General features: G+C 38.2%; 1 protein-coding gene across 1 annotated transcript in view; it reads right to left on the reverse strand.

Moving 5' to 3' along the window:
- Positions 1-15,037, reverse strand: part of PAPPA (pappalysin 1) — a 293,056-nt gene that overhangs the window by 194,913 nt on the left and 83,106 nt on the right. The window contains exon 5 of the mRNA XM_044664273.1: positions 8,778-8,970. Within this exon, the coding sequence (XP_044520208.1) occupies positions 8,778-8,970 (193 nt within the window). The remainder of the gene's footprint in view (positions 1-8,777; positions 8,971-15,037) is intronic.

Below are 15,037 nucleotides of genomic sequence, written 5' to 3' on the forward strand. Positions count from 1 at the left end.
GTTAAAAATGAATATTAATAAATGTTAAAAAAAAAAAAAAAAAAAAAAAGAAATGGCCATAGCTCCCCCAACTTTCTGCAACCATCATTCAGCTTGGTCAGCAGCCATCAAACTGAGGCAGGGTCTTCTACCAGCAAAAATATTACTACCTGCTGAAGGCTCAGATGATGATCAACAATTTTTAGCAATGAAGTAGTTTTTAATTAAGGTATATACAATGTTGTTATTTTTGGGCATGGTGCTATGTGAACATACCTTTTATATACACTGGGAAATCAAATAATTTGTGTGACTTGCTTTATTGTGATATTCACTTGACTGTGATGATCTACAACCAAATCTGCAATGTCTTTCTGAGTTATTCATGAATATGATAACTTAACTTAAATGATTTTATCCGCTTCTTAGTAATATTTCTCTATATCTTCCATCCTCTGAAAAGGCTCTTGTTTTGTAATTGGGTTGTTTCTTACACTTATCAAGAATGCTGGAAGGAGAGATGGAGGAAAATGTTCCCTGAAGTAATGTTTTTTTCTTCCTCTTAAGTGTAAGTTAAATCCAAATCTCTCCAACTTCTTTCTTTGCTTCTTAGAAGAGAATCTGGGAAAGGTTCTTAGCATTCAGCAGCTACTTTTTAAACTAGTACATATTGGACTCAGTGTTGTCTGAAATCCCTCCCAGGTCTTAGATTCTGTAATTTTATGTTTCCTTATGTCTTTTGATTTAACTAATCACAAAAATATTAATATAGGCATTATACATCCCTTTAGAACTGTTAACTCATTGTTCATTTCATTAGGGGTCCATATTAAGAATATTAACAGTTAAATAAATATTCATGGCAAGTCTAAGAACTCTGCGATTATTAGTAAGAATCCTCTCTATCCTAATTCTATTCCTGTTCTACAATTACTATGGAAGTGCAAGGAAAAATATTAGGACTAATGGCTATTTGGTATGTTTCTCTTTCATGGGTTGCCATGGCCAAAATAGGCACAGTGGAGAGATAGAGTGTTGGTCTAGGATCAGGAAGACCTGGATTAAAATTTTGCTTCAAATTTCAGTTCCATAACTTTTTAGTTGTATAACCATAGTCAAGTCACTTAATCTCTTAAGCCTCAGTATTCCTATCTAAAAGAGAGAGGGAGAGAGAGAGAGAGAGAGAGAGAGAGAGAGAGAGAGAGAGAGAGAGAGAGAGAGAGGGAGGGAAAATAGTAATAGCATCTAACACAAGGAGTTGTAAATTACTCTGAAAAACTTAAAGCATGACAAATCCTAGTTGCTTTGTTGTAGTTGTTTGTTAGTTAGTTAGCTAATGGTCAACTCTCTGATGATTAGCCTTTTCCATATTTTGCAAGGCTGATCTCTGGGAAGCAGACAAAGTCTCTTACAGGACCTAAACTCAAAATCTTTTCCATCCTGGCAGAATCTATCAGAATTCTGATCAACATTACTATGAAATCCAACAACTCTGGGTCACCTCTATGCCAAAATGGCACATTTGAGCAAGAAGGTGACCTTATGGCTATATATTCTGCTTTGTAAATTGTTTGGAGATCTTTAGCTAGTGGATCCCACAGAATTTTTCTCCATCCATTCTGCTCCCACAACTCTTCTCCCATCTTCCTCAGAAAATTTCCAGGAAAGGGGGAAGGTAGGTCAAAATAGGGAGAGGGAATAAGGGCAGAAATTCAATGGATCCTGCATTTTTTGAGTCCACATACCATGGGTCTAGGTGGTCAAGCCTGCCTTTAGCAATCCACATCATTTTGAGTTCCTCCAGTCAAAAGCTGTTTCTTTACCATATAATCTAATTTGACTTAGCAGCCAACTTTTTCAAGGGAAGTTCAAAGCCCTCAGGGGAGCCAACCCTGAAAAGTAAGAGTCCAAGCCCACTGAGAGTGGAATCTTTGGGTGGCTAACTTTTCCCCACCCCCAATTTTGTATGTCTGGATTCAATCTCATTTTGGAAACCTCTGGGATCCAACTTATCCTCCAGGGGGATAATTACCTCAGGAGAGAGCCAAAGGGGGAACTCCTTTTCTTTTCTTGATACAGAATCAACTAACGGGAACAATCCCAAGTGAGGCTGGAAATGTCAGAGGAAATAACATGCTGGTTCATAAGCCAGAAACAGCCCAGCATTTTTTTCCTAAACCATTATCCTTAAGTCAGAGACAAGGGTGGAGTATGGGCAAGGATGTGGAAAGGCCCTAGTCACCAATACTGTTCCCCAGGTCTCTCCTTGAGGAGAAGAGATCTCACTGTCAGCCAGCAACCTCAACACAGGAAGGTCTGGAAAAGCCAAATTCCAGTCATCCAGTCACTTATTTTCTGGTTTAGTTAAAAATACTAACTCCACAATTTGTCATACGCTACAGCTACCCTCAGGTAAACCAGGTTAAGAAGACCTTGAGTCAATTGAGAAATGCTGTCCTGCCTTTTCACCAATGAGGGTCTGTAAAAAAGAATTTCATGGTCCTAGTGAAGTTAGTCAATAAAGATTTGTTAACAGCCTATTATGTGCCAGGTGTTGGTGATGCAAAGAGAAGCAAAAGACAGTTCTTGCCCTCAAGGAGCTCACAGTCTAATGGGAGAGACAACATGTAAAAAACTATATACAGACGAGCTATATACAGGATGAATTAGAAATAATCAGTGGAAAGAAGACATTAGAATTAAGGGCTGAGGGTCAGGAAAGGCCCTTTGCAGAATACAGGAATTCAGATAAAATCTAAAGGAAGTCAGGAGACAAAGTTGAAGAAGATGAGCGTTTCAGGCATGGAGGACAGCCAACGTGGAATGTTTGGTTTGAAGAATAAGGAGGCCAGTGTCATTGGATGATCGAGTATATCAGGATGGGGAGGGAAGGTGCAGATTGTAAAAACACTAGAAAAATGGTTGGGGAGAGATCTAGGTAATGAAGGACTCTGCATGCTAAACCGAAGATTTTATATTTGATCCTGGAGGTAACAACAAGAAGCAACTGGACTTTATTTTGTAATGTCAAATGATCAGACCTGGGTTTTAGGAAGATCTGTGACAGCTGAATTCAGAAACTCATCTCTGTGCTCCAAACCATAGCAATACATAATTAAGTCAGACTCCATAGCTCAGACTTTGCGACAAATACACTCTGCCTGAGTTCTACCTAGCATTTTATTAACTAGAACTTTCTATGAACAATTTCCTCATTTTTATGGTCTGATAAACACTTCTCTTCCTAATGGAGATCCTGGGGCTTCTGAAACATTTCTAAAAGTTTTTGGAACAACCAAAGAAAGGCTTTTCTATGTTCAGTCCAGTTTTAAAGTCTTTCCTGCTCCTCCCAGCTACTGATAACTAATAATCCCCTCATCCCTCTCTGGTATTTATGTTGTACATTAAAAAAATAGCGATAGCCAGAATTTAAATAATGCTCTAAGACTGACAAAGTGCTTTACAGACATCACCAATTTTTAACATGTATGTATTGTCTGCTCCAAAGAATATAAGCTCCTTGAGATCAGGGATTGTTTCAGTAACACTTAAACCTAACACTGTGCTGGACACACTGTAGGTACTGGAATGTTAATTATAAGGGCCTAAAAAATGTCCTTAGGAATAAGAGCTCAAAGATTTAGAGCTGGGCAAGAAAGCTTTTAGAACTTGTCTCCTCAGATTCTTTATTTTACAGATAAATTGAAGTCAAGAAATATTGAGTGACTTATTTAAGGTCCCACAGCTAGTTGGGGTCAGAATGGGGATTGGAGACCTTGTTTTCTATTAATAAATCCACCATATTGCCTTATTTTATCTGCCCAGTAATCCTATGGGTAGGGAAGAGAAATGATTATTGTCCTTAATTATTAGATAATGAACATCATCGTCAGAAGCCAAAGAGACTGAGTTTCCATCCCTAAGTCACCCGGTTAACACCTTGGTCTGACGTCTCCCAGTTGAAGGCACTTTTCAGATTGAAGTTTTTAAATTACTTAAGTATTTGTTGTTTAGTTGTTTCAGTTATGTCTGACACTTCATGACAGTGCCTGGTACATAGTAAACATTTAATAAATACTTATTAACTGGCTGACTGACTAAAGTAACTTATTCAAGTTCATATAGGTAGCTGATACCATACCAGAGATTTGAACCCATGTCCTCTGACTATAAATCCAGTGCTCTATTCATCAGTAACTGCTGTATTTCTCCAGAGGGTATCTAGTTCATTTTGCAGAAACGGAAAGGCCTACAAATAGATAATGACTTACCCAAGGTCAGAGGGTGATTTGGTGGTAAAGACAAAAGGTGTATTATACTTCTCTCACCTCGTGGTAGCTCCTTCTAAAGAAACTGCAGAGTAGACAAACTGTGCTACCAAGAAAGAGGACCTGTATTCAACTCTATTTGGATACTTTGTGTGGTTAGAGGAAAAAATAATCAATTAATTAATACTAGATTTTGTCAACCCAAGGACAGAGCCATAGAGTCCTAGGTTAGGCTTGGAAAGGGACCTTAGAGGTTGGCTGGTTCAGCCCCACTGCATGAACCCCAGTAGAATTCCAGTTTCCATGCAGCCCTAGCAAAGGAAGCTTGAGCCACATGAGTGGATTCATGATGAGGAAAAGATTAGAATAGTTCTGGGACAGAATCAGGGACCAAATTGATTTTATCATATACTGGCACAAGGCTGTGTTGTTCGTTTTTTCTTTCTTTCCTTCTTTCTTTCTTTCTTTCTTTCCTTCTTTCTTTCTTCCTTTCTCTTTCTCTATCTTTCTTTTTTCTTTTTTCTTTCTTCCTTTCTTTTTCTTCCTTCCTTTCTTTTTCCTCCTTCCCCCCATTTCTTTCCTCCTTCCTCCTTCCTTCTTTCATTTTCTTTCTTTCTTTTTTCCTCCATTACACAGAGGTATTCTTCCCAAGCCAAATTTCTTGAAACAGATTGTGTCTTCTAGTAGTAATAACACCTTACATGTATTTAGCACTACTTCACACAGTTTACCAAGTGTTTCATATTCAGTATTTTGAGCATGGAAATCCTCTGAGATTTTATATATATATATATATATAATTTTCTACATTTTGCAAATGAAAAAACTGAAGCCTAGCATTTCTATGATTTGCACAAAGTTCAATGACAAGTCAGTGTTAGAGCCAAGACTAGAACCCAGGTCTTCTGACTATTAGCCCAGAGCTCCCTCTAAACTTAATACATTCTCTCTGTCTCCATTTTTCTTACTCTTCACCCCACCCCCACCCCAATACACACACACACACACACACACACACACACACACACACACATATCTATTTTCTTTCTCTTTTCGTTCCTCTCTTTTTTCCTCTGTTTTTCTGGCCCACCCTGTCTGTCTCTTTGCCTCCCTCTCTCTCTTTTTTCTTTTCTTTTCTTACTCTTCCCCATCTCTCTCTCTTCATCTTTCTTTTTTTCTTTCTCTTTCACTTCATCTTCTTTTTCCTCTTTATTTTTCTGATTGTGCCTGTCTGTCTCTATGACTGTCTGTCTATCTCCCCCTCTCTCATTAGAAGGACAAGGTTAATGCTATGAACTTTTATTTTGTCACTTGTAAAAACAGGGAGAATTTTACCTTAAAATCTACCTCATGGGGTCATTGTGGGAAAAGTATTTTATATACTTTGAAAGAAAAAATTTAAGAAAGAATACCTCTAAAATGTGACCCAGAATCACTATCTCTGATATCTTTATGAATTCTAATTCACAGAATTTTGGACCTAGGAAGAAAATCCTTAGGGATTTTCTAGTACTATTAGAAAATCATTCCAGAGTTGAAGAGAAAAAAAAAAAAAAGCAGAAAAGGGAAAAAAAGTCCTCCTTGATACAGATTTAATAGCAGAACTCAAACCTGGACTAGAACCTGTCAGCTGACATGTAGGGAATAGTAACAAGGGGTGAGTATGACTAGGGAAAAGAGAAGGAAGTCCATAGGTTGATGTAGATCAGAACAATGCAGTTTCCTTGGGCAGTAACATTTTCATAAAACCTTTCTGGAACACTCAGAAAGGAACAAGAAGAGATTTTGTTCTGTAAATGGTACAGTTCATTCTCTGGGCATGCATTTCTAATTGTTTTCAATATTTTATTCACCTTATGGACAAGCTTCCTCTAAATATTGAGTAGAGCCTACAGAGTTGTTAACCCTCATTAGGCAAGTTTCTAAAATGTCAGTATTAATTTAACATATGATAATTCCATTATGGAACCTTAGGCTGAATAGAATAGCTATTGTATGTTTTTTAAGTGCCAGTTGACTATGGGTTATTAAAAACATATTGATTAAGGCTCAAGAAACTATGTAATAGAGACATATCTCATTACACAACAATTAACCCTCCAAAATGTTTTTTAACAGTCAGATGGTATTTATTTAATGTACAATAACTGCCTTATGAAATACAAATTAAAGACATACATGGGGCACTTCATTTACCAAAAAAAATAAAAAAATTCTATTTACAGAAGAATATAGGCCAAAAGTTGACCAAAAGATTGATAATTCCTATAGCCACAGGGGAAAAAATAAATCTCAAGTCTGCTGGAAAGGCAGTTTCTGAAATATTGTGGAAAGTTCCTTAAGCAATTGTTGTTGTTTCAGTCCTCTCTGACTTTTCATCACTTAATTTGGAATTTTCTTGGGAAAGATAATGAAATATTTTGCAATTTCCTCCTCCAGCTCATTTTACAGATAAGGAAACTGAGGCAAATAGGGTTAAGTGATTTGACCAGGGTCACATAGCTAGTAAATGTCTGAGACCAGATAGAGCTCAGAGCAATGCAACTAAAAATAGCCCTTCTAAAAAGGTGGATAGTCAAGTTATTTTCATGTACCATTACTATAGAAAAAGTGGATTGAGGCTGTGTTCTAGACCAGCCATGAATTCGGGCATCAGAACACTCATACTACATGGTCAGCTGCATTCTACTGGTATCAGTCCTCAAGACTATAATGGCAGTTCTGCTCTCCAATGTAGTCTTCCAGCATAGATCCATTAAGGGATATAAAAGTGTTAGAAAATCATACAATCTCAAGCATCAAAGGAACTTCAGAGGTCTTATAGTAAAGTGGTGTCAAACTCAGAGAAATGATCCCTATGAATTATACTGACCTAGAAAACCACAAAATAACATTATGCACGTTACATTGTGTTTTTATTAATTTTTAAAAATAATTTCCCAATTACATTTTAATCTGGTTCCAGTTGTACTCAGGAGTTTTTCAAGCCAGAGAAAGGAGCTGGCTTGAGTTTTGATGCCACATGGCCAACAATTGCTCCTATATAACCTCACCAAGGAGTCTTTAAACCTCCACCTAAAGACCACTAGAACTACAGAACCTCTACTACCCAAGGTAGCTCATTCTACATTTTGTAGTGAGATGTTTCCCTAAAATCTGCCTTTCTATAACTTCCACCTTTTGCTCCTAATTCTTCCCCCTGATGCTGAACACAGCACGTCTCCTTCCTCCTCTGGATGACAGCCCTCCAAATAGACAGCTATCTATGTTTCCCCCTAAATCTTCTCTTATTAAAGATAAACTTCCCCAGTTCATTAAATGGATCCTCATTTGGCAAAGTCCATCCTGGCCACTCTCCTCTAGACCTGCTCCAACTTGTCCAGTCCTCCTGAAAAATGTTGCACACAGGGTTGAATACCACATTCCACATGACTGACCATGGAAAAGGACAGTAGAATTATCCCCACTCTCATTCTGGACATTGCTGCTTACGATGTGGCCCCAAGTTTACATTTATTCCTTTTGGCTACCATGTCACACATGGTAGGCAAACTAACTTTGTCCTTGCAGTCTATTAAAAAGCAAGATCTTTTTCATACCAACTACAGAGCAGTCACACCCCTTCACCTCTCACCCTGTTCTTGCATACTTTAAAATAAAATCTCAGTATGGTATGATATGTTATTTGTGCCATAATATTTGGAATATAATGGTATCGAGGTTAGAACGGGGCAATAGGTCAGGATATACTGGATGAAGGGCAAGGGGCTTTGGATTATCCTGACATATAACCTGAAGTATTTTATTACCCCTCTGTGAGTCTCAATTTCCTTATTAACAAAAAAAAAGCTTCCTTCATTAATATCCCCCTCCAGTTTTATGAAGATCTCAGATTCTCATAGGCTATGCCAGCATAGTGTAAATTGATTCAGCCCACTGAGTTATAAAAGCAAAAGCCAGTGTCATATTGTTTGGCTTTTGTGAAGACCAGCCTCACTAATTAGATTTAGAGACTCATCATCAGGTTGGCTGCAGAGTGAGGAGTTTTCAGCCACAGTGACTCACAACTGGAGCTTATAATGCACAATGATGGAGAGAGTGCCTACACAAACAACAAAATAATAAAATCACAGATCCTTGGTTTACTGAAGTGAATAAAATGGTCATTTAAAAAATTGAAAAAAATTGATAACTACTTTATAGGACCATTATTGTGAGAGGAAAAAAGAAATAATGAGTGTAAATACTTTATAACCCTGAAGTCTTATGTATGCATAAGTTGTCATTATTATTATTTTTCATTATTTTAGAAACTCTGTATCTATTGGTTATGTTACATACTGGTCCTAAAGTACTAGTAAACTGGTAGTCCTGCCCCCATCACCACAATGATCCTAAAGGTTTGGAACAGTTTGCTCCTAAACTAGAAAGACTAAAGATTCTTGCTTTAGAAATTTTGATAACCCTTTTTCCCCTACTCTTTCTTCAAAATAAAAGACGAAGAGTGAGTACTTCATAGCCTTTGCTCACCTTTCAAAGAAGTGGCCATCAATGGGTGGAAACCACTCCAGGGTGACCGAGGTGGGCGTCCGATCTACAATCTGGGGCATCAGGGCTATGGGAGCAGGCTTCTTGGCAGGCTGCCAGCTCTGGTAGACGAGATCCAAGTAGCAGTGCATTCTCGCCACTTGATTGGGCGTGAAGGAGTCGGTGCAGTCATCTTCTACAAACCAGCAAAAAGAGAGATAAGAATGGGGGGTAGAGGGAGGAGAGGAGAGAATTATGACATCAGTTGGTGAGGGAGTGTGCATGCCCTAGCTCTTGCCAGTGCCAAGGTTGGCCTCTTCCAGCACTCTGGAGTTAATGGTGTGTGAACAAATTAGTATAGTCATCACTTCTACAGACAGGTGAAAGGAAACAGAAGGAAGGGAGGGGGAGGGGAAGTCACATGGAAAGGGCTCCCAGAGAATTACCAGAGAACTGCCTAGAAGTTATGGCAAGGTGGGGGCAGTGAGAACAGCAGAACAGTATGATAGAAAAGGCTTTGGATTAGTGAGGAGAATGAATTCAACTTCTGACTTTTATTGAGTAGACATGGTCAAGATATGGGCCTGAGATTCTCCATCTGGGGATAAAGTGGAGGAATTGCCTAGCCCTAGATAATCTCTTAGGTTCCTATTAATTCTATCTGTATATATTCTAAGGTCTTTTCAATATTTAATATTTCATGTTCTAGTTTTTTAGTTTCTAAGGTCCATGCCAGTTCGATCATATTCATGTAGGCCAATCTTAACTGAACCACCATTTCAAATCAAATCAATTTGCTTAATCATTCTGCTTTTTATTGAGTATTTAGATTTCCTACATTTTAGATTTGTTTTCATTTGGTAATTAAAATTCTGTATTTTCAGATCCCTTTAGAGCTTAGAGAATCTATGCCTCTTTAGTTGTGTCCCTCTTCACCCTAATGAGAGGGCCATAGATTTAGAACTAAAGAAAGGATTTCCTCAGATAATTTATATCTAATCAAATCTAACATATGAGGAAAATAAGGCCCAAGGATGTTAAGTGACTTGTTCAAAATCATATAGGTAAAGGGATCATATTTTTTTTTCTTTCTCTGAATTAAATTTCCAAGTTCCCATCTGATTTCCAAAATTGTTCCTGGTGGTGTAATCAATGTAAATTATGCAAAAAGAATGATAGTGTACAAGGATTTAAGATTGCAAAATGGAATTGAAAAATATTTATATTCAGTAGAAGAAAACCTTGTTGCTGTGGGGGTGGAACTAGATTATTTCTCTCTCTGTTTTTTTTTTTTAAACCCTTACCTTCCATCCTGGAATCAATACTGTGTATTGGTTCCAAGGCAGAAAAGTGGTAAAGGCTAGGCAATGGGGGTTAAGTGACTTGCCTAGGGTCACACAGCTAGGAAGTGTCTGAGGTCAAATTTGAACCTAGGACCTCCCATCTCTTGGCCTGGCTCTCAATCCAATGAGCTAATCAGCTGCCCCCTTAACTAATTTATTTCTAAAGTCCCTTCCCATCTCAGAGTTCTATGATTCAGTGATGGTTCTAAGGTATAAGCTGTATCCTTGGAGTATTTCAAAACTTGGAACATGAGAAATTCCATTAATTTTTACTGTATTACATATTCCATTAAATTTATATACCATAATTTGTTCACACATTCTTCAGTTGATGTGCACACAATTGGTTTTCAATTCTACGCTATAATCAAAAATATTGCTATGAATATTTTTGTCTGTATGAATCATTTCCCTCTGTCTTTTACCTTTTTGGAGTAGATGCCTAGTAATGGTGTTACTAAGTCAAAGAGAAAGTACAGTTTTAATAACTTTAACAAAATTCCAAGTTGCTTTCCAAAAAAGTTGGATCAGTTCCTAGTTCCACCAGCATTGCTTTACCGTGCCTATTTTCAGACATTCCCTCTAACAATTGTCAATTTACTTTTGGGGGGAACTTTGTCAATAAAATGGGCATGAGATGGAACATCAGGGTTGGTTTAATTTGCATATATTTCATTACTAAAAATTTGGTAGCTCCACTAATTTTTTTACAGGCTATTAGTGGACTAGAAAACAAAAACAAAAACAAATAAACAAAAAACATTAAACAACACTGAATCTCTACATACATTATTTTGTTCATCTTGTCCTACACAATAGATCTAGAGGACCACAGAATCTTAGTATAAGTGATCACTTCTACAGACAGGTGAAAGGAAAGAGAAGGAGAGATGGGGGTCATAAATCACATTGAAAAGTATACCCGGGGAATACCAGAGAACTGCCTAGAAGTCATGGCAAGATGGGCAGGGAGAATAGCAGTTCGGTACAATTGAAAAGGGTATGGATTAGTAATGAGGAGAAAGAATTCTAGTTCTGACTTTTATTGAGTAGACATGGCCAAGTAGGTCCCCTCTCTGAGCCTGAGACTCCATTTAGGGAAAGGGGAGTCAGGATTTCCTAGATGATCTCTAAGGTTCATTTTAACTCTACCTGTTGAAGCCATCTAGTATAATCCATACCTAAAAACAAACCCTTACTGCCACATGCCCAGGAAGAAAATGTATGGGCTTTGCTCGAGGGTCTACTTCGTAAAGCAATCCATCTTAATTTCTGCATAACTCTAATTGTTAAGCAATTTCCCCTTATATCAAACCTGTCTTGCTACAGCTCCTACCCATTGCTCCTACTTCTGTCCTCTGGAATAAAGAAGAACAAGTCTAATCCCTCCTAGATGGAAGTCCTTTTAGTACTTAAGGCATCTATCAATATCACATGTCAATTAATGTCAAATGCAGGAAAAGTATCCTCGGTTTCTTCAAAAGATCCTCACAGAGCATGATCTTGAAGGTCCTCTTCATCCTTGTTGCAATTATCTGTACTGTGGGTGTCACTTCCAAAATATGGCTCTGAAAACACAATGCTCCATATGTGGCCTGACTAGAAGAGAGGAGAGCAGGACTAACATCTCTCAAAACACACAGTCTCTCTTGATGGAGCCTAAGGTCACATGAGTTCAACTGGCTGATATTGCATACTGATGACTAATTTTGAGCTTAGGGTTCACTAGGACAGCCAATCTTTTTTAGATGAGCTGCTGCCTAGTCACATCTCCCCATTTTCTACTTGTGAAAATAATTTTTTGAATCTGTGTCAGATTTTATCCTTGTCCTTATTAAATTTCATTTTCTTTGACTTGGCTAAATGTTTTAGACTGTCAAAAGCCTTGAGATCCTGAATCTGTTGTCAACATGCAAGCTATCCTTCACTTCAAAACCACTGCTTAGCACCACCTGCAAATTTGGAAATCATGCTGTCTGTACCTATACCTATAAGTCAAAAAAGTTAAATAGCACAAGAACAAGTCCAGGTCCCTTAGGTCCTTCTGCAAAGACCTCCATCCAAAATGAAGTAGAACCATAAAAAATTACTCTTTTGGACAATTTAATCAGTGCAGAATCCACCTGATGGTATTATCATCTAGCCCACATCTCAATATCTTTTTATCTAGTATTCTCCTAAAATCTAAGTAATCTTTATCTATTGAATGCCTTGGCACAACAACCTTGAAAAATTGTCAGAAAAGGAAATATTAATGTGGCATGACCTATTCTTGATATCATTGCTTCCTTTTACATATTTCATTAATGATTTCCTAAAGTAATAATTTAAAAAAAAATTTTTTGGAATCGTAGTGAAACTCTTTGGCCTCTAGTCTGCATTTTTCTGTCTCTGTCTATCACTGTCATTCTATCTCTCTGTCTTTGTCTATCCTTGACTCTCTCTGCCACCTTACCTTCCTCTCTCTGTTGTTTTTGGTTTCTGTCTTTGTCTCTTTGTCTCCCACTCTCTCTGTCTTTCCATACCTCTCTCCCTGTCTGACTGTTTCTGTCTCTCCTCCTTCCTTCTCCATCTCTATCTTCCCTCTGTCCTCTTTTTTCTCTCCATCTCTCTGTCTTTCTCTGTACTTCTCTCCCTCCCTCCCCACCCATCTTCTCTATTCTCTCTCTCTCTTGTTTTCTCTGCCTCTTTCTCTATCTCATCTTCTTTGTGACTTCATATTTGTCTCTATCATTTTCTCTTTCTCTCCTCCTTTTCTCTCCATCTCTCTGTCTCTTTTTCATTATATCTCTCTTATGCCTGTCTCTCTTTTCCTGTCTCTGTTTCCCTCTTTCTCTGGCTTTCTTTCTCTGGATCTGTCTTTTTCATTCTTTGTCTCTATCTCTCAGTCTCTGTCTTCTTCGATTTCTTTTTCCTTTCCCCCTTCAAACATCCCCTCTTTTCTGGATTATTTTAACATTTGAACTTTTTTGGTTTTGTGTCACCTTCCACATTTTTCATGATCTTCTGTACATCACTGATGGTGACAAACAATACTTAACAGATTGTGAAATTGAGTCAGAGGAATGATATGACTAAAACCCCTACCAGCTTATGATCCCTATGATCCCAGAAATAATCTGAATGTCTACTTGGATAGTTAATGACAAAGTTTAAGTCAAATCTAGAACTTCTTTGTTGCTAGCTAGCTTTGTCCCTAGCTTTCCCCTTTTAGTCCCTGGCTGCCTTCTAAGATTTGGAAACAAAAACTGGATTAATCCGAGTCCTCCCACCTGCATCTAAATCTCTTAGCTCCAGAAGTGGTGTAAGGAGGTTGTTTTGGTTTAAGTTAGAACAAATAACACTTCCCAGAGGCTCCTGGTCAGGGCTACTACAGCTGGGACCCTGTGAAGGAGTGGGGGAACAGCCTCAAAATAGGTCTTAAAATAAACCTGCTGCTGTTGATCTCATGGCATTAACGTGCCTTCCTATCAAACAATATAAAATAAGTTTAGGCAGGTGCAGAGGGTTTGGGAATGGCAGCCTTGCCCTCAATTCTTCGCTGGAAGCAAAGGGATTGAACAGAGTGGACACCTGATTTCCTCAGTCAGCAGAAGGATAATATACCACACGGTAGCTGATAATAGCTAACATTTATGTAGCATTTGCTATGGACCAGGCATTGAGATAAGAACTTTACAATTATTATCTCATTTGATCTTCACAACACTGTAAGGTAGGTGTTATCATGATCCAGACTTTACAGATAATAAAATTGAGGCAGAGGTTAAGTGATTTGCTCAGGGTCACACAGCTAGTAAGTATATGAAGCCAGATCTGAACTCAGGTTTCCCTGCCTCCAGGCCCAATACTCTATCCACTCAATTGCCAAGGTCCAAGGAAGGACCAATGGCAAAAGAGACTGTGGCAGAAGAACAAGACCCATTGACTTTGTGGGCTTCCTGAAAATATTTTGGGGCTTTGCTTTACTAAACAGCTCTTCTCGGAAGCCTCAGATTTGACTCCTGAGGTGGCATTTGGAACCATTTTGGGGACACCAAAGGATTTTCATAAGAACCATCAGCAAGGTTTGGTGGAAAGAGAAGTGGGCTTGGCCTCATAAGATATTGGTTTCAACCTCAACTCTGCTACTTACTATTTCTGTGACAGTTAGCAAAGTCTTTCATCCCTATAGGTCTCCAGTTCCTCATTTGTAAAATGATAGAGTTGCATTAGATCATCTGTGAAATTCCTACTTAATTCTATATCCTAAGAACTCCACCCCCTTAAATAAACTACTGTGCTAGCAGCAACTGATGGCAAGACCCCCTCTCCCCTGTGCCAGTTTTCCTTGTTCAGCATTACACTCACTCACAGAGTCAAGTATTTCATTCTGCGACTTATTATTGAGAAAAACTTTGTTCCCACTACTGAAATAAGGGTCATAGGGCAAACCAATCAGAGCTTCAACAAAAATCTACTCACTATCTATTTATGTGGAATATTGTCCTCTGTGTGTCTGTTGGCATAAGGTGACACACAGGGGAAGATTTTCAAATGAAGCATAGGACATGGAAAGCCCTTTGAAAGCAAATTAGCCTATGGAAGGGGTGATGAATTTAGACCTTAATATCTGAATTCATCTCCCCAGTTCAGATCTTTACTGTGTGACCTTGGGAAAGGAACTTAACCTTTATTGGTTTCAGTGCCAGAAGACCTAGAGGTAATGAGGGAAAGGAAAAAGGAATATGCATGTATACAGAACTTGCAATGTGACAGGCTCTGTAGTAAGAGTTTCTTACAAATATCTCATTTGATCTTTGCAATAACCCTTCATTTTATAGTTGAGGAAACTGAAGCAGAAGGAGGTTAAATGGATTGTCTAGGATCACATAGCTAGTATCTGAGGTTGGATTTGAACTCATGACTTTCTGATCCCAT

Source organism: Gracilinanus agilis, chromosome 2, assembly GCF_016433145.1.
Source record: "Gracilinanus agilis isolate LMUSP501 chromosome 2, AgileGrace, whole genome shotgun sequence".
Lineage (NCBI taxonomy): Eukaryota > Metazoa > Chordata > Mammalia > Didelphimorphia > Didelphidae > Gracilinanus > Gracilinanus agilis.